The sequence below is a fragment of the Lepisma saccharinum genome, chromosome 23 (genome assembly GCF_977018435.1).
Source record: "Lepisma saccharinum chromosome 23, izLepSacc3.1, whole genome shotgun sequence".
Classification (NCBI taxonomy): domain Eukaryota; kingdom Metazoa; phylum Arthropoda; class Insecta; order Zygentoma; family Lepismatidae; genus Lepisma; species Lepisma saccharinum.
Window position 1 is genome coordinate 65,178,356 of NC_139251.1, and position 26,233 is coordinate 65,204,588.

Genomic DNA, 26,233 nt, shown 5'->3' on the forward strand with positions numbered 1-26,233 from the left:
CACTTTTAAACATAAAGATATCCATAAATATACCTGGTCTTCTCCAGATGGTAAAACTCATAATCAGATAGATCATATTCTCATTGATAAGAGAAGGCATACTAGTATAATTGACGTTCGTACACATAGAGGTGCTGACTGTGCCAGTGACCATTATTTAGTAATTGCTAAATTAAGAGAAAGACTCTCAGTGATAAATCATAAGCAACAAAATCTAAAAGTTCTAAAATTTGATACAGGAAAGTTTACTGATGAAAGAATTAAGAAAGATTACCAAATTAAACTGTCAAATAGATTTGATATTTTGCAGGATTTAAATGATGATGAAAATATAAATGAAACAGACGTAAATAAGAATTGGGAGCACATACGCAATGCAATAGAATCAGCAGCTAAAGAAAGTATAGGATACCATAAACCGAGAAAAAGTAAGCCATGGTTTGATAATGAATGTCATAATCTAATAGAAATAAGAAATCAGGCTAGACTTAGGTGGTTAAATAACTCTGATGATACAAATCTAAACAATTATAATAGAATAAAGCGAGAAGTTAATCGCACGTTTAGAAGTAAAAAAAGAGATTACTTGAAAAGCAAAATTAACGAAATTGAAACAAACAGCAAAAATAAAAATATCAGAGATTTATATAAAGGTGTAAATGAGTTTAGAAAGGGGTGGCAACCTAAAGTAAACTTGATAAAAGATAAAGACGGTGATTTTCTAGCTGACCCAAGTGATATTCTAAATAGATGGAAGAACTATTTTAATGACCTTTTAAATGTCCATGTAGGAGATAAATCAGAAGCAAATGAAGTCCACACAGCAGAACCTTTAGTTCCAGAACCTAACTTGACTGAAGTTAAAGATGCTATTAAAAGGCTTAAGAATAACAAAGCACCTGGCATTGATTTAATACCAGCTGAGTTAATTAAATATGGTGGAAATTCATTAATATGTCAAATTCATAAATTAATTTGTTTAATATGGAATAAAGAAGAAATCCCTCAACAGTGGAAAGAATCCATAATTGTTCCTGTGTTTAAAAAAGGTGATAAAATGAACTGCAATAATTACCATGGAATCTCTCTACTCTCAACAACATACAAAATATTGTCTAACATTATTTTAACAAGACTAACCCCATATGCTAATGAAATTATAGGTGATTATCAATGTGGATTTAAACGTAACAGATCAACTACAGATCAAATTTCTCACATCAGACAGACACTTGAAAAAAAGTGGGAATATAATCAAAATGTCCATCAGCTATTCATTGATTTAAAAAAAGTATATGATTCGGTCAAAAGAGATAAATTATATAATATATTAGTAGAGTTTGGAATACCTAAGAAGCTTGTTAGTATGATAAAAATATGCACCAGTGAAACAGAAAGTAAAATTCGTGTGGGTATTAATATGTCTGACAAGTTTACAATTCATGATGGGTTAAAACAAGGAGATGCATTATCTCCATTGCTCTTTAATTTTGCCTTAGAATATGCTATTAGGAAGGTAAAAGAAACTAAAGAAGGACTAAAATTAAATGGTTTGACTCAGTTGTTAGCATATGCAGATGATGTAGACTTATTAGGGGATGATGTGAATATAATTAAGAATAATGCTAAAATATTTTTCAAAACAATATAAATATAAATAAACAATAAACAATTATAATACAATAAAGCGAGAAGTTAACCGCACGTTTAGAAGTAAAAAAAGAGATTACTTGAAAAGCAAAATTAACGAAATTGAAACAAACAGCAAAAATAAAAATATCAGAGATTTATATAAAGGTGTAAATGAATTTAGAAAGGGGTGGCAACCTAAAGTAAACTTGATAAAAGATAAAGACGGTGATTTTCTAGCTGACCCAAGCGATATTCTAAATAGATGGAAGAACTACTTTAATGACCTTTTAAATGTCCATGTAGGAGATAAATCAGAAGTAAATGAAGTACACACAGCAGAACCTTTAGTTCCAGAACCTAACTTGACTGAAGTTAAAGATGCTATTAAAAGGCTTAAGAATAACAAAGCACCTGGCATTGATTTAATACCAGCTGAGTTAATTAAATATGGTGGAAATTCATTAATATGTCAAATTCATAAATTAATTTGTTTAATATGGAATAAAGAAGAAATCCCTCAACAGTGGAAAGAATCCATAATTGTTCCTGTGTTTAAAAAAGGTGATAAAATGAACTGCAATAATTACCGTGGAATTTCTCTACTCTCAACAACATACAAAATATTGTCTAACATTCTTTTAACAAGACTAACCCCATATGCTAATGAAATTATAGGTGATTATCAATGTGGATTTAAACGTAACAGATCAACTACAGATCAAATTTTTCACATCAGACAGACACTTGAAAAAAAGTGGGAATATAATCAAAATGTCCATCAGCTATTCATTGATTTCAAAAAAGCATATGATTCGGTCAAAAGAGATAAATTATATAATATATTAGTAGAGTTTGGAATACCTAAGAAGCTTGTTAGTATGATAAAAATATGCACCAGTGAAACAGAAAGTAAAATTCGTGTGGGTAATAATATGTCTGACAAATTTATAATTCACGATGGGTTAAAACAAGGAGATGCATTATCTCCATTGCTCTTTAATTTTGCCTTAGAATATGCTGTAAGGAAGGTAAAAGAAACTAAAGAAGGACTAAAATTAAATGGTGTGACTCAGTTGTTAGCATATGCAGATGATGTAGACTTACTGGGGGATGATATAAATACGATTAAGAATAATGCTAAAATATTTTTCAAAACTGCTAAAGAGATAGGTTTGGAAGTTAACAAAGAGAAAACTAAATATATGCTTACAGGCCGAAACCAAGTGTTAGGTAATAATCAAAATCTAATTATTGATAACAACTCGTTTGAACCAGTTTCCAAATTCAAATACTTAGGAGTAATATTAACAAATGAAAATTATATTAAAGAGGAAATAAAAAGTAGGCTTAATTCAGGAAATGCATGTTACTTCTCTCTTCATAAACTTTTGTCTTCTCGTTTAATATCTAAGAAACTAAAAGTTAAAATATACAAAACAGTAATTTTGCCTGTAGTATTATATGGATGTGAAACTTGGTCCCTTACATTGAAAGAGGAACATAAATTGAGAGTATTTGAAAATAAGATCCTTAGGAAAATATTTGGACCTAAAAGGGATGAGGAGACAGGTGAGTGGAGAAGGTTACATAATTTAGAACTACATAATTTGTATTCATGTCCAGATATTATTAGAATAATTAAATCAAGAAGACTTAGGTGGGCAGGCCATGTGGCACGAATGGGAGAGGAAAGAGGAGTTTACAGGATTCTTGTTGGGAAACCAGATGGTAAGAGACCTGTAGGAAGGCCAAGACGAAGATGGAGGGACAACGTTGAGATGGACCTAAAGGAAATCGGTAGGGATGGAAAAGATTATATAGATCTTGCTCAAGATAGGGAAAGATGGAAGGCCTGTGTTGCTGCAGCCATGAACCTTCGGGTTTAAGAAGGCTAGAGAGTTAGTTAGTTAGTTATTTTTCAAAACTGCTAAAGAGATAGGTTTGGAAGTTAACAAAGAGAAAACTAAATATATGCTTACAGGCCGAAACCAAGTGTTAGGTAATAATCAAAATCTAATTATTGATAACAACTGGTTTGAACCAGTTTCCAAATTCAAATACTTAGGAGTAATATTAACAAATGAAAATTATATTAAAGAGGAAATAAAAAGTAGGCTTAATTCAGGAAATGCATGTTACTTCTCTCTTCATAAACTTTTGTCTTCTCGTTTAATATCTAAGAAACTAAAAGTTAAAATATTCAAAACAGTAATTTTGCCTGTAGTATTATATGGATGTGAAACTTGGTCCCTTACATTGAAAGACGAACATAAATTGAGAGTATTTGAAAATAAGATCCTTAGGAAAATCTTTGGACCTAAAAGGAATGAGGAGACAGGTGAGTGGAGAAGGTTACATAATTTAGAACTACATAATTTGTATTCATGTCCAGATATTATTAGAATAATTAAATCAAGAAGACTTAGGTGGGCAGGCCATGTGGCATGAATGGGAGAGGCAGTGGCGTGCCCAAGGGGGGGTTGGTGGGGGTTATAACCCCCCCCTTTGCCTCAATACTCCTAAAAAAAGAACATCAAAGGTAGGAAAAGATGACGAAATGAGGGCCGACTACCCGAAAAAGTGTACATAACCCCTCCCTTTCGATAATCCTGGGCACGCCACTGGGGAGAGGAAAGAGGAGTTTACAGAATTCTTGTTGGGAAACCTGATGGTAAGAGACCTGTAGGAAGACCAAGACGAAGATGGAGGAAGAACGTTGAGATGGACCTAAGGGAAATCGGTAGGGATGGAAAAGAGTATATAGAACTTGCTCAAGATAGGGAAAGATGGAAGGCCTGTGTTGCTGCAGCCATGAACCTTCAGGTTTAAGAAGGCTAGAGAGTTAGTTAGTTAGTTAGGGTGGCTATTCCCTCTCCAGTAGTGCTTGGTGCTAAGTACAACCTTAAAAATGTTTCATTGACTATTAAGTCTTCATCCACCCACCTAACACAAACTGACTCCTGCTCATCACCACTGATATCTCTTGTGCCATCACAAATTAAAGAAAACATTTTATGGGTACAACAGAGAGAATTTCATGGCTAACATCTCTGATGATTTTGTTTGCCAACAAAGACAAAATCTCATTCTGATGGTCTGGGTGAAGCATCTTTCCTAGTTTTTTTTTTTTTTGAGAGAGCCAATACTGAATTTCAGGACAGTCTACCGATCTAAGTTCTAAAAGCTCAACTAAATTGCCCTCTTCACCTGTGCCCCCTCGTAGTGGCCTCATTGTCGAAATCGTAAACCACATATGTTTTGATCGAAGAATGAATCGCAATATTTAATCTACAAAATACCTTGTATACAATGCTCACGTTTCGAGAAGTTACGATAACAGAACTTCGACAAAGAAACATTTCAGTATAACAATGAAATGCAGTTAATTAACAATTCTTTTCGGTTCCTTTATTACTTTCATACTATGCCATCCGCCGCCAGCTTTGTTGATCCTCATGTTGGAAATGAAACAATCATGTCAACAGAAAGAGGATGAAAGCGTAAGTATGGTTAGCGGTAACCAGAGGTGTGGCGTGCATGTAACCGGTGTTACAGCAGGTAACAGCAAAATGTAAAGAAACTAGAGTTTTTTCAATAAAATAGCAACATTGTTAAATACGTTAACTGACAGTGTTGCAGTAGAGTGTACATTACAGAGGACATTTTTTCTGCAGGCGATAAAAGCAGAGAGGCAGGCGGTTCCGCTATCCTCAAGAGGTAACAAGAGAAAAAGGCGCCAATGCAACGGAACAGCGGGAAAAGACTTAGAAGCAAGTGTGCTAGTTTAGGGGCCCAGTTACCGGTCTGGCCTACCGGATCAGCAAGTTTTGTCACATTGGATTTCCAGAAAAGAGCTAAATCCCACCTAAAAGAGGGATACTATTTCTCTGAAGCAACAAGAGCTAGACTGCAAAGACAAAGCTGGATTTAACTACAACTGAGACTGTTTACGTAATAGACGAAGAGATAAGTACTTGATGCGATTCGTGATTTGGACAAACCTTGCTCCAAAAAACTAAGTTGGCAAAGGTAGTACATTGTACATTGCTGCCACCTACTGGGCAAGTGCTGACAATTCAGACAAAGAAGGAGCTTGTTCCAATTAATTCGCATGGGAGTAGCTGATTTAGAGTTGAGTTATTTCTTAAGAAAGAGTTTTTTTAACTTATTTATTAAAATGTGACTTCAGAAAAACAGAAGAAATTCAGTGAATGTACTGTTTTTCCAATGCACTTCTAAATCATTGAGAATGTGGTGTCAAGAGTTAAACTATCTATTCTTGGAGTCAGTGTATGATTTTATAACATATTGTAGCAAGTATTATGTAGCCCTACTGTTGAAGTACAATATACCTACAGTTGGTTTCAGTACATTTCATAGTACACAGTAGAAGGGATTTGAAAACAGTAGAAATTTTCAAGCAGGTTGTTTCTTTCTTTTTTTCTCTCTCTCTCAATTAATCTCTTCCTCTTCTTCATTTTTATGCTAATGTCTAGGGCACAGATTTGTATTTATTTATATACTTTTTTAAATGCCTAGCAGACCTCTGAGAATTTGTATGTGGACCGATCATGTGTTTTGGGCACCCCTGACAGAATTTTTTAGCGCATAAAATTACATATTTTCAGTGTTTTCACATAAAATCAAATATTTCAATGATAGAGCATGTTTAGGGCATATTTTCCCTTTTTAAATAATATAAAATTACATATTTCCTTGTTTTCACATAAAATCTAATATTTTAACGACAGAGCATGTTTGGTACATATTTTTCCTTTTTAAATATTGAATTTTACATTTCTGATTTGGCTTTGACTCATGCAGTACATGAGGTTGATAATGCCCTCCAAGCACTCGGAAAGGTAGGCGGGAAGAAGGCCGACACAATTATACAAAAATCTCATTCCCTATTGAAGGAAACCATGGATTTCAAACTATGCGTACCATAGCTGCTGCATTGAACGGTGACACATCTGCATCCTTTCCAGAGGGATTCACAGTGAAACAACTGGCTTCGTTGAAATATGCAAAGTTGACAAAGAAAGAAAGAAAGAAGGAAAGTTGCACCTCTTCGCGTTTAAAGCCTTGTTCCGGGACAATCGTCACTCTTTCAAAACTGACAACCTAAGGATGATATTCACCACCCACTGCAATGCAAGCTTGTAAAAGTGAGAGAGTTTTACCTTCATTTTCTTAAAAAAAATTGTCACATATTTTTGTTTTATAAGTTTTCACTATTTCAGTGCATAAATACATAAATATTTTATATGTTTTTACCACATAAAAATCCATGCCCTACTAATGACCACCTGGATATCAATAAACATTTAGCCTCATACTCACCATCATAATGTTCTGAAGTGTTAGCCAGTGCTAACAACAAAGCTTCGAGCCTGAACAAAGCTCTTATCTGGACTGGATATAACTTCTGCTTTGCCAGAACCAGTGTCATCAGAAAATTCCATGGATTCATGGAGCATGTCAGATGTACCTGAAATGAAGCAATTACAAAGTACATATGGATGTGTTTTCTTATTATGTATGGATGATATTCACCATCCACTGAAATGCAAGCTTGTAAAGGTAAAAGGTAAAGTTCCCCATGCATATAGCAGCATGCCATGAATGCACATTTAGGGGATGTGGGGGGTAGGACTCCACACATTCTTAATCTCGGCCATTTTGGAGGTGATATGATCAGCACCATGCTTTGGCCACCTTTTCATCCCAGGGTTGCTCCCGGATACACATTGACTTGAGGTTGGGTCAAATGCTTGTAATGAATAATTTAAATAAATTAACAAATAAAATATTTCATACTGAAGTAAATAATTTAAATAAATTGAAACACGAATGATATGAAAGGAAAGAAAAAATCTTAAATATTCTTGAAGTAATATTTCAAGTAGCTAAATTACCTATAATTTAGATTTGGTTCTATATTTGACAAAATTATTGCACAGTGCTAACAAACTTGTACAAAACAATGAGACATTTTTGGAAACAAATTAACCCAGATAGCACATAAGCTTGTGGCAAGCTTGTGATAGCGTCCTTTTAGCTTGTCAAAGCAAGCTTGACATGGCAAGCTGGACCTAAGCCTGATGAATGTGATAACTAGTGTGATAGGATGAATTTTTTTTTTAAAAAAACAAAAACAATAGAGACACCCATTTAATATAACAATAGAGATACTTATTAAACATAAACAATAGTGACAAAATGAATTAAAACCGAAATACAGTGGAATGAATTCCAGTGGAAATAAAGCACCAAACCTTATATTTTATGCGGTGTACACTAGATAGCAGTGCGACTCAAATGTGAAACAAACATACGTTTTAGTAACAAAAATAAGGATAACTTTGATTGTAATTAGTGAAAAAATGTGTTTTATTATCCTTCAAAAGATGTGTGAATATTGAAGTTGCAATGAAGATCAGAAAATAAAATATGAAAAAAAGTGAAACTCCCATGATAAATATATTTATCCCAGACTATATAATGAGGAGCCGCGAGTTGATAGTTTCCTGGGCAATTCCGTTTTCAGTTCCTATGAACTTTCCAGCCTGATCATTACCAGTGTGTAGTTAGAGATCGGATAGTTCATTGAACTCTCCAGCCTAATTATTGCCTATTTTTGTGGGAGCAGGAAAAGGTTTATTATCCATTTTGCCTTGACTCATCTCACTCAACAGGTTGCTAGGTGCCGTGGCTTGACGCAAGTTGATAGCTTCCTGGAGATGAGGCCTTGCTCGAAGTAAAGGTTTATTATCCATGTAAAGAAAAATTGATTACCAGTGTATAGTTAGAGATTAATTGATGATTGGTTCATTGAACTCTTCAGTCTAACTATTGCCTATTTTGGGGGAGCTCGAGAAGTTTTTATAAACTGCAAAGATGAACCCCATATTTCTAGTTTTGCTGTTATGCATATATGTGTTATGCACACCGAAGTTAGCGAAAATTTTGAATTTTTCTACTGTCTGGTGAGTGTTTCCTTTTACCGTCTTTGATTTTTACTTAGCCCTTTTGGCCCTCCTTGCTTTTATCCATGTGTATACAGAGATACATATACATTTAGCTTAAATATAACACATTATGGCTTACTTCGAGCATTGCATTCCTTAAGCTTACAGCTAGTTATGAAAAGCTTGATGCAAGCATGCCTTGCCAAGCTTGCTGCAACTTCCACTTCTGGTAACTAGATTGTTTAATGCAAGCTTGCTGCTAGCTACTTAGCTTGCCATGGTAAGCTTGTTTCATGCTTGCAGCAAGCTGACTGTGCTATCTGGGACATAATTTGTAATGATATCACATATAGTATTATGTATCTAAAATTTTGGCTATTGTATTGCAAATAACACTAAATGCAACTTACCATTATTACTTCCTGTACCTTGTATGGTAACAGAACCACCTCTAACTTGGCCAGCTGAATTATTTGCCATCATAAATGCAGAACCACCACCGAAATCTTAAAAGATGAAAGGACTTCGTTAGTAGCTAATAAAATGTAAATATGGAATCAAAATAAATTCCTAATATGATTATTTCTAAGATATTTATGTTTAATGACTCTTATATCAATGTACAGAAAACATAGTGATGAAGCAGCTAAGCAAAATAGGTAGTTTCTGTACAATTTCTGAGTAAAACTTTGCATTTAAATCAAATTTGAATGTATAATCATAGAGCTAAATAAATAAATGAAGTTATTTTAAAATTTTGATATACAATTTCATACACACATCTCTGTAAAGATAAAAGTCAACACATGTTTTTATTCTCAATGTAACATATTTTAATATCTTTAGTAGGGTTACCAGACGTCCAGTTTTTCCCAGACATGTCCTACATTTTAGACGTATGTCCGGCATCTGGGAGGAATTTGAAAAATATCATAAATGTCCTACATTTTGAGCATCACATAATATTAATTAGGAAAATATGTAACAAGAAAAAACTTGCAAGTTACAAGTCAATTACTGCACTTCCAAACTCAATAGCGAAATTTATTTCGATTCAGTCATTCATCAGTTGTTGTATGTGTATCTTGAAAAAGTTCTGGGAAACCAGGACGAAACGTCGCAGATAAAATAAAATAAAAACCACTATATATAACTGTGTTAGATTATTTTGCATCTACAAAAAGTGGTTATGCGAACCTTTAAGAAGAACATAGACATTCAGTCATTGCCCAAAAAGAAAATAAATGTTTGTCCTGCTAGAAAACAAACTGGAAAAAGGAAGCAATTAATGAAGAAAGTTTTGGGACCACTTACTGCTGATGTCACTGTTCAATGCGTAAGTGGAATATTTTGCCTTAGGGTTTATATTGATTCAATATTTTGATTGCAAATCAGGGATATAGAGAACAAAGTTATTCAGGGTGTTTTGAAGTCAAGGAAGTCATGGAAGTCAAGAAAAAGCCAAGAAATCAAGAAGTATTTCAAGAAGTCAATAAAAAGGCAATAAATTATTCTTGTGGTCAAGAATTTTTGCTATTACAATGACTGGTTGGTTCGTTTAGTATATTTTTCTTAAGTTTTCTGCTTATTTGGCTAATCGCGAAGATGTGGATGAATGGTGGTAAGATAAGATGTAGTGACAACGGACACAAAGCCCCACATAAGATTATACCGGCTGTGATTCCAGACACCAGAGCCTTGCTAGTCTGCCAAATGCAGTCCAGGATGCATTAATAGATAAAGCAGGTTTAATTCTCTTCTTAAATACAGCTTCAGTTTTCATCTTAAATGACCCTTTGGTAGGGATTTTTCATTAAATAAATATTTATTTTCTTAATTGCAAATATCCAACTCTACCTAAGTCAAGGTAGAGTAAATAAATGTTAAGAAAACAAAACAAAAAAAAAAGTCAAGGAAAGTCCAGAAAAAGTCAAGAATTCCGGATTTGTTGTTTTGGTAGAAACCCTATAATTGTACTAAAAAACCACTCAAGATGAAACTCTGGAACCACTTCAAATTATGGTAATTGCTGAATATTTGTTTGCCATTACAGGTCATAATGCAAATGTTGAGAGAGTACTTTTGTTACCATCAGCACAACAGACTCATGAGAAAAATGATTTTTTTCATAAAGTCTGTAAAATGTTTTCCCTATAATTTCAAAGAGTTTGACTGCCCACTCTAACATAAATATATTTTGACTAAACCTGAAATTTTGAGAAAAATTGGTTCCTCTGAGAAGTACCACTTAAACCATGTAGTAAGAGGTGCATTGTTTAGTATGATTGCAAGTTTTGAAATTTTGCATTTAAACATTCATTTAGAATTCATTCTTTTAAACTGAAAAGTGTCATTTCAAAATTACTTTCTAACATGTTCTATAGAAATATGTATTATTTATTGATAATGTTGTGTCCTACATTTTGATTTAATGTCCTACATTTTGGGACAGCATGTCCTACATTTCCCTTAGAGCGATCTGGTAACCCTAATCTTAGGTTTATATTTTATGTGTACAAAATTGGGTTGATGCACTTCAAATATCTGTCCAATGACAAACTGGAACTCGCAGAATTTTACCCATGCTCAAATGCTCAAAGTGGGGAGCATGGGGGGATCTCTTTCCCAGTTTAGAAAATTCTCATAAAGCATCTCCCACTAGGATAATTTGCATAGGCATCACTCCACCTGCTGCATTTTCTCCATGTTGATTCCATACAAGCATCCCCCACCTTACCCCAAACTGCGGGAAGTATCCTTCCCCTTCCCACGTTGCAATTTTCATTTCAAGCACTGGACTTAGAGTAATATTTTTATCAGTTATAAAACTCATATTTTACCTTTTTATATAATAATAATAATATTTTACAAGTCATAATATGGAAATTGAATTGAAAATACCGTGACGTTGTTGTGAAGTTCAGCCCTGAGTGTACTGTTTAAATATCATTTGGATTCTACTTGCTTCCTTTTGTTCATGAAGAGTTCCTTGTCTTTCTGTACTTAATTTATAGTCTTTCATCACACCTCTAATCTATGTTTTCACCATTAGAACTATGTAAAGTTTTTCCTGATATCTGGGGGGTGGGGTGCGGCCACCCTTGGTGATAACAATGCAGATCATTTGATCATGAGATATGCTCCTGTGTAGTAGTTTTCTGTGAAAGTATACCAAGACACTCTGCAATTGTGTCTGTGCGAGTGCAAACTGGTAATGCTGCAATAGAATACATTAACACAGATTTGGAAGAGATACAGCTCATGAACACAACATTCATCACTGATTTGTAAAATATCACACAGGTGACACATCTTCGGAATATAAACTGCATGGGCATATGTACCACAAGCATTTTCAGATTAGCTGCTGAAACAGACTGTGGAAGCTGACCCCAGGGTCTGACAGCAGTAAGCAGCTTCAAAAAAGTTAGGTGTGTGTATTCATCGTGACCTGACTCTGGTGAAAAAGGCACGCTCGGTAAAAAACTTGCACTTCTCTCAATCTGAGGTATAACCAGAAAGAGATTTGCATCGAATTTCCACCAGTAATAGAAAGTAGGTTTGATACGACATACTGCTGATTGTTCAAATCATCTTTCCACTCTCAAAACAAAGATGCTTCTACTTATGTGGCACTGTCCACTGTTTTTCTCAGACAAGGTTAAACCATGAAATAGTAGTCACACTGAGAGACATGAACCAACTTCACAAGCAGCCACCATTGGTAAATAGACATGTTATCCCTTTACTCCTGTCCCTGTAATAGAGTCCCGTAAACATTTTAGTTATGATTTGTCTAACCAATGGAACCTAGTAGAATACATGTAGGAGAGTCAGAAAAACTTGGATAGACATCACCATATTCTGGACCGGGTGTTTTAGATGCCATTTTCCAAAATGCCCGACAGCGACGATATTTGCTTTTATTTCCACTCCTGAAACCATTAAAGTCATAATTTTGGTGTCTAAATATATGTTTTGAAGGTGAGGAATCGAATAAAATGGTTCCTGAAGTTGTCTGGTTGTTATTTATTTAAGAAAATCTGTTTTTTCTGCATCTATAAAGGATAATATGAACAAAAACTGTTTACAATTATTTGGAAAGTTACATTTACAAAAAGATTTGAAATATATATATATATATAATAAAATAAAGCAGACATCAAAATAATTATATTCCAATAAAGCACACATGATAATTATGAAAACTCTGAACTTAATTTTTTTTTAGAAGTTATTGCAACAATCTGCATAATAATATGATAATTTCTTATTTTTCTCCCACACTATCTTTTACATTCTTCGCCGCATTTGCAATACTCAGTGCATGGTAAATATTTCATATGACATTTACATCTACTAGTAGCACATGCTTTACAAGTACACTGTATTAGTAGCTCAGAAGCCATTTCATGAAGGCAGATATCAGGCTTTAGTACGCCATTTGCATCTTTGCACCATCCATAATCGGTTGTTGCAAGGTTCCTTCAGGAAAGTAGCTTTGTCAAAGTTTTAAGCATTCCTGCAGAACAAAAAAATCTTCTCAAACGTCCATCTCTTATTGAGAAAGATGAGGGTGGTAGCTCAGATATGTGCGTCTGTTTGTGTAATGAATAACGAAGCTCATCAAATGTCTTATACTTTGAGGATGGATGTTAAACTTGAACAGGATATTCCTCTGCTTTATCAAGTGCTTCTTCAGACAGAGTATTTTGTTCTGCAAATCCAATTAGTAATGTTTCTGGTGATGCTTTCAGTGAAGATGGCTTTGTTCCTATCTTGCTTGTAACATCACTACCTGTAATAATGTGTGCCTTAATTAAGTGCTGTAAAGCGTAGCTCCCAGTTTTCTCTCCAGTGTGTGTAGAGGCACATAACGCACTTTGTCACCCACTCCCACTTTAATCCACATTTCTTCCAATCCTTTTGTGAATAGTTCAAATAGATATCGAAGGATGAGAACGACTACATCAGTGTCATTAGATAATACTGTGAGGTATGGTATGCCTGACTGAACAGCATGGAATATATGGAGTATACTTCTGGAATCTGCTTCCCCTACAAAGGTCTGAAGGTCAGAGCAAGTTCGAAGTTCCTTGTTCATAACTATGAAGGCATCTTTGGTATCATTGTCTCCTGTGATGGTTCCACTTATGACTGTAGTGAAGTTAGTCGTTTTTGCATGTTCAATAAAACTGGTAGCAGCGGACAATTGAAGCAGCTGTTTGTTTTCACTTGAAGACCAGAATCTGTCCATCTGTATAGGAATTAGTGTGTCCCATTCGATTGTCATCATTTCAATTGGATCAGCAGGTCTCCGTCTTTCTCTTTTACCTTCGTTTAGTGACTGCTGAATGTAGCTGTCAAATACAAAATCCACTCTTTTAGTTCCGTGGTATTGAGTTGCATTAGTCCAGACTTTATCAAATATACTTTTAAAAGTTCCCATACACTTAGTTCTGAGTTGGCGAACTTGTGACATAAAATCAACTACGACAGCAGTATTCATGACTTCATTTTCTTGAAAACAGTAATCAGTTGGATCTAGTTTTTCTCCAATGTGAAACAGTAGATACTTTACAGGTTTAGTTGTGTAGCCATTATCATCTAATAACATATTAATTGGCAGCAGATCATATTTCAAAATATCTTTCATTGTTTCTCCTCGTGCTTTAGCTATGTGTATACTTCTATCAGCTGCAGCAATATTATTATTTTGGGAACCAAGTGTTGTCTTCGATTTCGGAGCAGGCACTACGGTTTCACCCATCATTGTTGGGAGTCTTACCTTCATGATGACACCAGAAAGTTTTGTAGTTTTCTTAACGAAACGTTCACTTCTCAATAGTTCTTAACTCTCTTCTCCATGCTCTCTCACTTTCATCAGGCGGATAGCATCCTCTCTAGGTACACATTGTTTACTGATATAATTATGAAGTTGTGTCTGGCTGGATGTTTCATATGGATTGCCTCTACTGTTCATAAATTTAAATACTGCATTCACAAACATTAACATCTTGGAACTCAAGTTTCCTGATAATTCATGATGAAGAGTTACCTCACTGTAACTGGTATCATCAGCACAAAGTATTTCTCGGAAACTGTTGCTTATTCCTAGTACCTCGTGATACACCAACTCACATTCAGTGACACACATTTGTTGCTTTGTTTGTCCAGTTATTCCTTTAGAGCTCTTTCGAGATCGTTGGATAGTTTGCTCCAATTTCATGACCGGTGACACAGCACTAAATGATCGATTGGTTTGTCTCACTACAAAATGGCCTGTTTGAAATTTCTGATACACTTCAGGATGCTGTTCCTCTAACCATCGCATTTTTTCCAGACACCATGATGCATTCCTTAAATAGTTAATACTGTCAAATTCACACAATATAGGTTGAAGGTTCTGAATAGCTTGAAGGTGGCTATTCCAATCACCATCTCTGTCAGATGTTATGAGAAATTTCAACAAGTTTACAAGGTAAAGGAATGTATCCTAGTATCGGCACATTTCAAACTTAGTGGTACAATCATTGGAAAATTTCTGAAAGTCATTGTACAAAACTGCTAAGGTTGCTAAAAGTTCATTAAACTCTGTTGGGCTTCTTTTCACATTCTTAGTTGAAATACTTATTTTCAATTTCTGGGCTTGTTGAATGGTAATAGCATATTTTTCTTTGGGGTTACATTTCAAAAATGCTGACCATTTCATCTTCAATATAGCTTCTTCAAGAATCAGTAAGCCCTTGAGCGATCTGACATAATGACTTCCATTCATTACTGATTCTGCAGTTTTAACACCAAACACTTTGCACTCAATAAGTGCATCCTTTGCACCACTGCCACCATATTTTCCAATAATGTGCCGAACGACCTTTGCGAAATGTAAGTTTCCAATCATTGGAATGATGTCAGGAAACTCAGAAGTGCTACTCATCATAATATCAGCTGATTGTTTCAATTGTGAGCAAACATTCTGCAAACTTTTCAATGATAAGAAAACTGTAGCATGTTCTGTAACTGGCCTGGGGATGAATGGAACAAATCCCACATGCATGAGAGGTGGTGTAGCTGTTGATACCAAAGCACGACATCCAGCCCATGTTGGAACAATTAGATCATCAGTTGTATCTTCAGGAATCCAATGTTTAATTAAAGCGATTGCAAATTCAGTTTCAGCATGTATCTTTTCAGTGCTCTCATTACAGAGCAGGTCTTCCTTATCTTTGAAACTTTCATGAAAACATGGTTTGCTGTCTATCTCTTGTAATGTAGAACCCTTTGACATGGTAATTCCTTTCATATGTAGTGACTTCGTTGAATAAGATTACTCTGAGATATCCTTGATTAGACTGGCAGTTTTGTTGGATCTGGACAAACAAATTGAAAAAAAAAAAGATTTTCTGAAATAAATAACAATCAGATAACTTCAGGAACCATTTTATTCGATTCCTCACCCTTCAAAACATATATTTAGACACCAAAATTATGACTTTAATGGTTTCAGGAGCGAAAATAAAAGCAAAATTTTGTCGCTGTTGGCCATTTTGGAAAATGGCGTCTAAAACACCCAGTCCAGAATATGGTTTTTCTGACTCTCCAACATGTATTCTACTAGGTTCCATTGGTTAGACAAATCATAACTAAAATTTTTACGGGACTCTATTACAGGGACTGGATTACTTGTCTTGCAATATAGCCCTCCTCCCACTGTTACAAAAAATTCATCTAACACTATGTGAGTCGAGATATTTCACCAGACCACTCCCCATCTCTTTCATCACTTTCTGTTTGATAGGGCATTCCAAAAGAAAATAGATTGTGACATCACATCCATGACACTTCTCTCACACTATGGCACAACAGTTCCGAACTCTTTCTCTTCCACACGTGAACATCTCGATGCCATTTGGGAAATTTCAGCTGCATCAAACCAATATTTTATATATGTATATTGACAAAAAATAGTATTTTCTTAGAAAGTTTTAGGTTCAGTCACAGCATCAAATGTGGAAGAAATATATGTCTCGTGTACAGTGTTTGAAGTTTTAAATTTAACTATCAAATTCAGTAGTTGCTTTTAATATTCTGATAATGGATGGAAAAGATCTTTGTTGTTTTTAAATGACATACAAATGAATAATAATGCATTTTCCATGAAAAAGTACTCAATACAACAGAAAAAGAAACAATGTCATCTCCTAAACCATTAAAAGAATTATTATTTTGGCCTTATTTCATTTATTAGTTTCAGTGAGGGTTTTAGAGGTAACAATACTTTAAATTAGCATCTTGAAATCAGTAACATGCTTTTCTTGTATAATTTTGAATAAAATATTCAGTGAAGATGTGTTCATTCATGACAAGAAGAAATACATTTTCAAATGTTTATGCTGAAGTATCTTAAACATCAAGTTCAATGTGTTTTTTTTATAATTGAATATGTTTAAATTTTCTTGTAGCTTTGAATGAATAAAGTGCATGCAGGTGAGCTTACCACTAGTGTCGAGTCCAAATCTTCGTAACCACTTGGGTGTAAAATCAAAATCCGGAACTAAAAGGAAATTAATAAATTTAGTATATTTTTGATGCTGTGAATCATATGATGATACATTAAAAATAAATACTACCTGCCATGAGTCTGGAGAGAAAGTTTTTAACCACTTATGTGGGCATCCTAGCCAAGGTGTTGATATGAGCCTCATGGCTCATATCCATGTGCCGTTAATTATTCTGGATTATTTTATATTAGTTGGTTCTTATTATTTGATTATTAATATTTTGTATTTGTAATCTTTTATATTTCATAATTTTTGATAAATAGAAAGATTATTACTAGGCTTATAATTCACTAATATTTCCTTTATTGTAACAATAAGTGTAAACACGGCTTAATGTAATAAACCATATGTTAATTTTCTGACCGAATCTTTAATATTGGATATGTAAATCTGTGTTCTTTCACTGCAGAAAAATGTTTATGATTTAGTTTGACATAGATTTCGTTTAGCAACAATCGGAAGATCGAATTTGTTATTTTAAGTTTAATGTATTCAATAAGGTTCAAGTTGCAAGGGGCAATGATTCGAGTTTAGTCTTTATCAGAGGCGTGGCGTGCATGTAGCCGCTGTTACCTCAGGTAACACCAAAATATAAAGAATTGAAGAACCTGTCTTAAAATATTATTACATACATAAATTGGTAATATTGTCGTAAAGTAAATATTGCAGACTGACATTTTTTCTGACACCGGCAAAAGCGAAGAGGACTGATCCGGTACCCTCCTCAGGCAACATGAGGAAAGGGCCCTGAGCCCACGCAAGGAAGACTTCGCGTTGCGGCAAAGACTGACCACGGGAGGAGGAGGAGGCGGATTTTTGGCATGCCTGTTTAGCCCGCGCAGTTGCCGGTGATCCTTACCGGATACAGACCAGTGTTGCCATATTCAATTGACACAAAATAGCTAAGTCGCCTAATCCGGTCTATCTTACTCTGAAGGTGTCCAGTCACACTGGGGAATGATGGCGTAGTGGTAGCGTCGCCGCCTTGTCATCAAGGGATCCCGGGTTCGATACCCGGTGGAGGCACAAGTAGTTCGGCTCCAACTTTAAACTGTCCCGATTAGCATTACTGTGCATGAAGTGGACTTAAATCGCCAAATCAAAATTTAAAAAAATGAAATCACACTGGGGGAAAAGCAAACTACCAAGTGATATTTTGTATTTACTCTAAATATCAGTGATGTCCTTCTTCGACATCATGGGCGAGAAGGAGAGGAGAGGGATGGGTATGATCAAGTGGTCCGCTGTCCTTCTAAAAATGTCAACCTAAAATTCTATGTTTCACACATATAATATTATCTCGGTTACAGGAATTTGTGGTAATTGTTGAAAGGGCCGATTGAGATTGACATACGTTGTCGCAGGAATGCAATAATTTCGGATTGAAGCAATGTTTTTGAGGTGGTAGAACTGGTTTTGGGTGAAAACATTACTTAAAGGTAGCAAAGGACGTAAATACGAAATAGTAGTGGTGTCAGAAATGAGATTTCAGTGGATTTAGCGAAACATGGGAGTGGGAGTAGTTACGAAACAGATGAAGACTTCATCTACTCTACAATCTTATTTGAAACGAAAAGTTTCGCGATTTGGGCAAATCTGGTTTCAAAAGAACTAAGATGGCAACAGTAGTAGAACTGGACTTCTTGCAGGTTCCGAAGGAAATATTGGGGAAGCGCCGATGCTGAGAGGGGAGGGGGCAAGGAGGGTGCTTCACGTGTTACAAAAGTAAACAACGGTTTGTGGGAGGGACTGTGCAGTGCGAGTTTTGTGAGTGGTGTCTTTCGTCTTTATGTTGTTTTCGGGCATTGTCAATTAATTAATGGAGCTTGCTCCGAGTTCCGAGGTGGCGGGTTCATCCTATCTGAACAGTGTGTGTAATCGTGCGATAGAAGATATTTTGAAGCAATCTTTCTGTTCGTTCTTTTGCAGAAAAAAATCGAAATTGTGGCGAAAGGGAGGCCAAAGCCTATTTTGAACGATTTAAAAACCAAGTCGTCTGCTGGATATAACCGACATTTCAATGTTTCGTGGTATAACGACTATCCGTGTTTATGTGGATGTGTGCAGTTGTCGAAACTCTTTTGTTGGCCATGTACTCTATTTTCGGGCGAAAAAAAGTGTGGACCATGACGCACCCAAAAATTCAAATTCAAATGAAAAACTTCTCTTTATGACAGCATCATAGAACTTTTTTGATTTGATTTGATCGATTTTGCTTCGCTTGTGCCACTTTTGGCTAATTTGCGAAGATGGGGATGAGTGATGATATGATGAAATTGATGAATAGACATCACAAACGTCCATGCCCAAGCCAGGATTCGAACCCGGGACCCCAGCATCATATAACTATTTTCAAAGAAGAGTCGTCGGATTGATCTGCTCTATAAGTAGCCTTCGATGTTTCTGTAAGTATCAAATTACGTATTATTGTGTCAACAACCAATGTTTGCGATTTCACTTCAGTCCTTATGTCAACATTTTTTTTCCTGATTAATAACTTTACCAAAATCTAGTATTGAATTGCAGACGTACCAGATTAATATTATATGAACTACTAGGAAGACATTGGGGGGGGGGGGCATGAGGTGGGGAAGCGCCCAAGTCTCCCTTAAATGTCCTATTGATAACCGGTAACACTTTTAAAAATCCCACGCCACGCCACTGGCTTTATTAATAGAGATGAATCGTTCCCCTTATACAATTTTATTTGGTTTTGCTGCAACGTGGAAATCAGTTAAACTTTGATATTGAGATTGTGAATCTAGACATTGATGAGTATTTAGTTTTTGTCGCGAGTCGCGCTGTGCAAATTACGTAATGCTTAACAAGTGAACATCGATTGGAAAGGTACATAAGTAGATGCGGAGCTTAGTTTGCACGCATTCCATCAGCGTTGGCTCTACGATATAAACATCTAACGACACTTGGGAATAAAGATACCTGTATTTCGCAAAGCACATTTATACTTCGAAATTTATAATGTTATGGGACGACAGGTTAGGATCGGCCGAAATCCTTTGAGGTTAATAACGCCTGCCTATTGGACATGTATTTGACATTGTTGACCCATATGTTCTCATTCTTACGGATAAATGATAGAATTTCAGATCTTCGAACTTTATTTTGGCCTTCTTCAACGCCGACTTATTTGGGCATGGAAGCAAGACTAGACATGTAATGCAATGTCTCTCGTCTTTCAATGGAAAATGTCATCATTGGCGTGTATCTTGATGCAAGCTCTGCCTACTAACGTTTCTCGATCCCAAGTACTCAGTGGAGCCCGTAGATTCTATTCTGCTTAAATCCTGCCCGTATTGACATCGATACTCGTGACACATTTTGGGCATGTACGAAAGTTTTTGTCTGCTACTAAATGGTAGGCCTTAAGCTTCGTCTACGGTTGCAAAAACGACAGGGTTCTCTTCCCTGGTACGGCTTCCTCCTAGCGACACGCATACACACGTAACTATTCCCTGCACATATACATCTTTGGATTTTTCCCATGGAGACATGCAGCAAATTCGAATTCTGGGTTCATCGAATCGAATATTAACGAACAGGGGATTCTGTATTTTTTGAAATTAAGGATATTCATGGATTGTAAATTGTAACTGAGTGTAATGTAAACTTAATTATGTATTGGAAATAAACCATCTCCTGGATAAAAATGAATGAAAAGAAAGGTCAAAGTAACCTCCCAGAAGATGCAGTTGCCAATCTTAAAATTTGAGAAGAGTCGTTCATTTATTTAATGATCCACGAACACCTCCCTTAAGTTCTCAATACTTTATTCACCAAGCCCGTAAAGTGCTAGTCTTCAAAGCGTCACCAGTTCGGTATCTTTGACAGAACTCCAGAGGAAGCCAACCGGACACCTATCTGGTTTCGAGCCACCAACTGTTTTTTCTGAGAAGCGCTGTTGTCACTTCTGCCTGCAGTGTTTAGACATCCATTCATTCACTGCGACGTTTTACTCCCATGGCCTTTATATTGTATAAAAAAATAGCACAACATAATAACACAACCTAGCAAAGATAACGCAACCGCAACCTCACGTTCAGAAATCTCTAAAGAAACCAAATTAGCAACATCTCATTTACTCCACGTGGAGCTGACAAGAGCTGTCATTTCTTGGACGAACGATCGATATTGGTGGGAAAGGTTTCTGGGGACGATTTATTGGACTCCAAGTGGACTTGACATATGGTTATTAGAGGGGAAACTGATCTTTCGGATCTTTCTTTGAAGTAAAGTGAGGTTGCTTTGAAGACCAGCACTTATCTGAGAGGGGTCTGAGTTTTAGCCGAGGTGGAATTAGAACTTAAGGCATTGGAAGACAGAGACAGACTAAGATTACCATAATTTGCAGCTCTGTGTGTGTGTTACTGAAAGGCTATAGTGAAGAGTGAAATAATACACAGTTATATATATATACGCAGATGAATTGCATCTTACATAAAGCTAAGGTCAACCCTCATGTATGAATAAGTGCGCGTAACGGCCATGATAAGTCTCGCAGGTAGGTAAGACGAGCAGAGCCGCGCTCGCTGTGAAGAAGGTTGAGTTGACAGTAGCGTCGAGACGTTCGTCGCGTCCAGTTAAGCAGCTACCGTGCGACCGATCAGCAGTTGTGCGTTTTTCTTCGCCTGTGCCTCATTGTCTACACGTTGGTAACATGATAACCCGTAGTATATTTGGGTATACAAACTGACGAAGTGAGTAAGTAACGTCGCCTTGACAGTTGGCGCCCAACGTGGGGCGCGATTGAGAGAAGATTGTTGAAGGCTCGATTAAGAAAAGATTGGTGAAGGCTCGATTGACAAAAAGATTGGTAAAGGCTCGATTGAGAAAAGATTGGTGATAGCCAGATTGAGACGGAGGAATATAAACATTTTAATTGAATCCAGAGATGCAGTCCTTTAAGATAAAACACTCAACGTCCTTTGGATGTTCATCAGTTGTGTCGAGGCGCAATTATATAACAAGGATCCACTAAATCTATTGTCTTACGTCCGACCGGAAGTAAATCCAGAAGAAGACGGGAAGAAAGGAAATTTTCCTTTAGTGTGTGACATCGATAAAGGTTTTAATCAAAATCTTAAGGAGAGTATTTCTGAGCAAATCACTGGAAAACAAGTGAAGTTTGAAGAATTTGTTAGCCGTATGGTTGCAGAACTTAAGTATGTGGGCAGCCGTAGTAAATTAAAGAAAAGGCTGATGAAACATGATTGTGTCAATAAGGGCCTTGTTTGCATGAAGGTTCCTTGAACTTTAAAGGGGATATTAGAGTAACACTCCAGGTATTTGGTGTAGGCTATATAGTATGTTTGTAATACCCATAGATATTTAATGGTTTTAGTGGATGACTGTACCTGTAAATATTCCTTTTTATTTTTATTATTATTATTATTTAGTATTTGTTTGAAGGAAGGGTTAATTAGTATAGTGCATATTCTCCATAAATCGTTCTTCTCCTTCATTTATATATATATATATATATATATATATATATATATATATATATATATATATATATATATATATTGTCCAAGAAACGATTTTCAAAGTGGGGCAGAGTGATTAGCGCAGTGTGCTGCGATGCCAGACATTCTGGGTTAAAATTCAAGCCTGGCCATGGGAGTTCTTTGAGAGAGTTCCTTCATCAATTTTATGAAATCATCCATCACTCATCCTCATCTTTGCGATTAGCCAAAAGTGGCAGAAGTAAAATAAACTAAATCAATGAATCAAAGACAACTTCAAGTTTGGTGGGAGATTAGAAAACATACTCTCTCTAATAAAACGTTAGTCTGTCATTTAATTTACAATGATGATACTTGCATTAAAATTGGAATTAGCATTTCAGACAATCTATGGCAGAGAAATTCTGTGTACTTAGCTCCCTCTCCCCTAGGAAAGCAATAAAATTCAGAGGAAGTGAAATTGACTCTTATGTGTCTTCTAAAGAAGATATAAATTATGAGTTTATACAAGAGATTTTTTGATATTTCCATTTCAGTAATAATTATAGGTACGTACAAATCTTAATAACATCATGCAGAGAAAAATGAAAGGCAGGACATTTCCTACTTCTAATAACTTTTGTTTACTTTGTCCGTTATTATAGACACCTTTTCTAATTTTATAATTTTTCATGCACTCTTCTACATCACATGTAACTTTAAGGGATTGTGAGATACTGAGCTTGTCCTCTGCTTTGCTGGCATATTACTTTTGTTTCAGTTCTTATATTATGCATTTGCTTCCACACTGCTACCTTTACTTCTTATATACTAAATACAAATGAATGTTTACTGTATTTCTTCAAATATTTGAACAAATTGTGAATAATTAAAGGGAACCAAGAAAAGCAAGACCAATTAAAGAAATGCAATGACGATTATGCAACATTTACTTTCATTAAGTACAGTTTTATCAGTTGCTTATTCATTAGTTATAAATTATTTACTATGAAATGAAGGCATAACACTTATTAAGTAATTTAATTTTAAATTGCTTTATGTATGATATACAATGGAACTTTGTGAGATTCATCTCATAACATGTGATACTTCTTTCTAATGGGCATTTTCACTAAGATATGAAAACTCATTTTACACATAACGGTGGGTGATATTTGAGAAATACACAAGTAATGGACATTAACTTTAAAGTATTACATTGCATTACTTTATAACTTTCCCTAAGTATTATTGTTTTCACATTACTCAACATTATTGTTTTTACTATTTTAATAGATTTAATTGATTGATTTGCTTTATTTTTACTTCGTTTTTTGTGCCACTTTTGGCTAATTTGAGAAGATGGGAATGATAACATGATGAAATTGATGAATGGACACTCACAAACATCCATGCCCAGGCTGGGATACGAACCCAAGGACCCCTGGCATCATAGCATGATGTGCTAACCACTCTGCCAAGGGGGCCGGCATTAATAGATTTAAGTATTCAAACGTAAGCATTATATATTACTACTGTTATATATTATTATTACAATTAATAATTAAAATAAAAAAAAAATAGAATTTAATCAATCTGTTGTAATGAAATTTATCTTGCCAAATATGATGAATTTACATGATTTATAAAGAAAAATATGAAATCCATTATTTTTTGGTTATGGTAGCTAATCCAATAATATCAATTTGAGGTCCTGGCTAAATGTATATTTTCTTTGTTTAAAGAGAAAGTGAAAATGGGCTGAAAACTATATAACCTTGAAATCCTCGATTTACTACTAGTTACAACTAGATACAATTATACTTACAGTCATCAGAAGTTTTGTTAGCGGCAAACACGATGAGCTGAAAAACAAAGAGGTAAATCATTTAATTCAATGAGAAAAACTATTGTAAAAAAAAAACTATAGTTAGAATGTAAATATTAGGGCTGAATCGATACCTTTTTGAAATGATATCGATACGAATAGTCTCACAGATTCCCACCGATACTGACATCATGGGTGTCGCCAGAAATTTTTGCAGGGGGCGGGGGGTTGGGCAAATGATAAAAGTTGGATAGTAAGAAAATAATAAGTATCATTACCACGGTCATAAATGTTATTATACAATAATAACAATATAAACTAACAAAAATAATTTTTATTCAAAATAATAATAATAATAATTAATAATATATAACTTTTGCACGTCTCGTTCAAGAAAAGGCTTTAAATGTAAGTTTTTTTTCCTTAAAGTTTGTTGTGTGACCTCTCACCTACAACTTTAATTCTTAGAGTTTTGAAAACTGTAGAACCATTTGTTCTTTGGATGAAATGGTGGAATTAACCTTGTTCGTGTATTTTTCACTCAATGTTTTCCATCCAATGCAGTTTTATTCTGCAGTATTCTCTTCGAATACTAACTAAATTAACTTTATTTCTGTTCTTAACAATAAGAGTAACAAACTTTCGACTTTCTTGCATCTTTAAATGAACAATGTCAATTTCCAAGGGGGTCCACCGACCTGTTCGACCCCCCTTCTTCCTGATGCCCATTGAAAATTGTAATAATTAAAACGTCGTTCAAAATATTTGTTAATATTAGTGTGTTAGTTTTACACTCTAATCATAAGACTCAATTTAACAAGATTTTAGCTTTAAAATATTGAATTGATTGAATTGAATTGAAAAGTCTTTTTATTTACTACAGAGCGAGATTCAGCCTTGGGCTGCTCTACCACCTAACTCTGGTGAATAAAAGTTACAATACATACATTTATAATACTGAAATCAAATATATAACATAACATGAATAAATTTGACATAAATGAAAAATAATAAAATTATAAGAGAATACAATGACAGATACATTAACACACACACACACACGCACACACATACACACGTGTACAAACGCAATTTCCAAATCGATACTAAAATAGCATGCACACAGGTTGAAATATTTGTTGTGTCAGATAAGTGTTTGCAAAATACATGGATTTACTTTACTTGATATTAAATAATATTATTCAATAATATTCAATTACATCAGAATATTGAATTACATGGTATGTTATCACGAAATTAAGTTTTACACAAAAAAATGGTGCAAAATAAAAATAAATTTCAAATTTTTCATACTTTCCAGGATAATTAGACTCCCTTAAAGTATCGCATTGCATTTTGGGGGGGGACAAGCGAAGTAAAATAATCTGAATCACTCAAGCTCAGTGGACTGATGCATGGGCATCGGGAAGGAGGTCGAACGGGTTGGTTGACCCCCCCTGGAAATTAACATCGTTTATTTAAAGATACAGGAAAGCTGAAAGTTTGTTACTCTTATCGTTAAAAACAGAAATAAGGTTAATTTAAATGGTATTCGAACAGAAAAATCAAAGTAATAATGCATTGGATCGAAAACAAATGGTTCCACAGTTTTCAAAATTGTAATAATTACAGTGGTAGGTGAGAGGTCACACAACTAACTTTATGAAAAAAAAAATCCGCCTAACATTTAAAACCTTTTCTTGAACGAGACGTGCAAAAGTTAATATCAAAATGCATTTCAGATACTAACTGCATAAAATGCAAAAGGAATAGGATCTA

At 35.0% G+C, this 26,233-nt stretch overlaps 1 protein-coding gene across 2 annotated transcripts in view; it reads right to left on the reverse strand.

Moving 5' to 3' along the window:
* The window catches only part of LOC146005391 (uncharacterized), a 39,994-nt gene that overhangs the window by 5,148 nt on the left and 8,613 nt on the right, over positions 1 to 26,233 (reverse strand). Inside the window, exons 2-5 of one of the 2 annotated variants that reach the window (XM_083144622.1) lie at positions 24,455 to 24,491; positions 17,101 to 17,157; positions 9,014 to 9,109; positions 6,976 to 7,123 (exon numbers count right to left, since the gene is read on the reverse strand). In XM_083144622.1, coding sequence (XP_083000748.1) covers positions 6,996 to 7,123; positions 9,014 to 9,109; positions 17,101 to 17,157; positions 24,455 to 24,491 — 318 coding nt within the window. In that variant the 3' untranslated portion in view covers positions 6,976 to 6,995. The remainder of the gene's footprint in view (positions 1 to 6,975; positions 7,124 to 9,013; positions 9,110 to 17,100; positions 17,158 to 24,454; positions 24,492 to 26,233) is intronic. The other variant, XM_083144623.1, reaches the window with a different exon arrangement.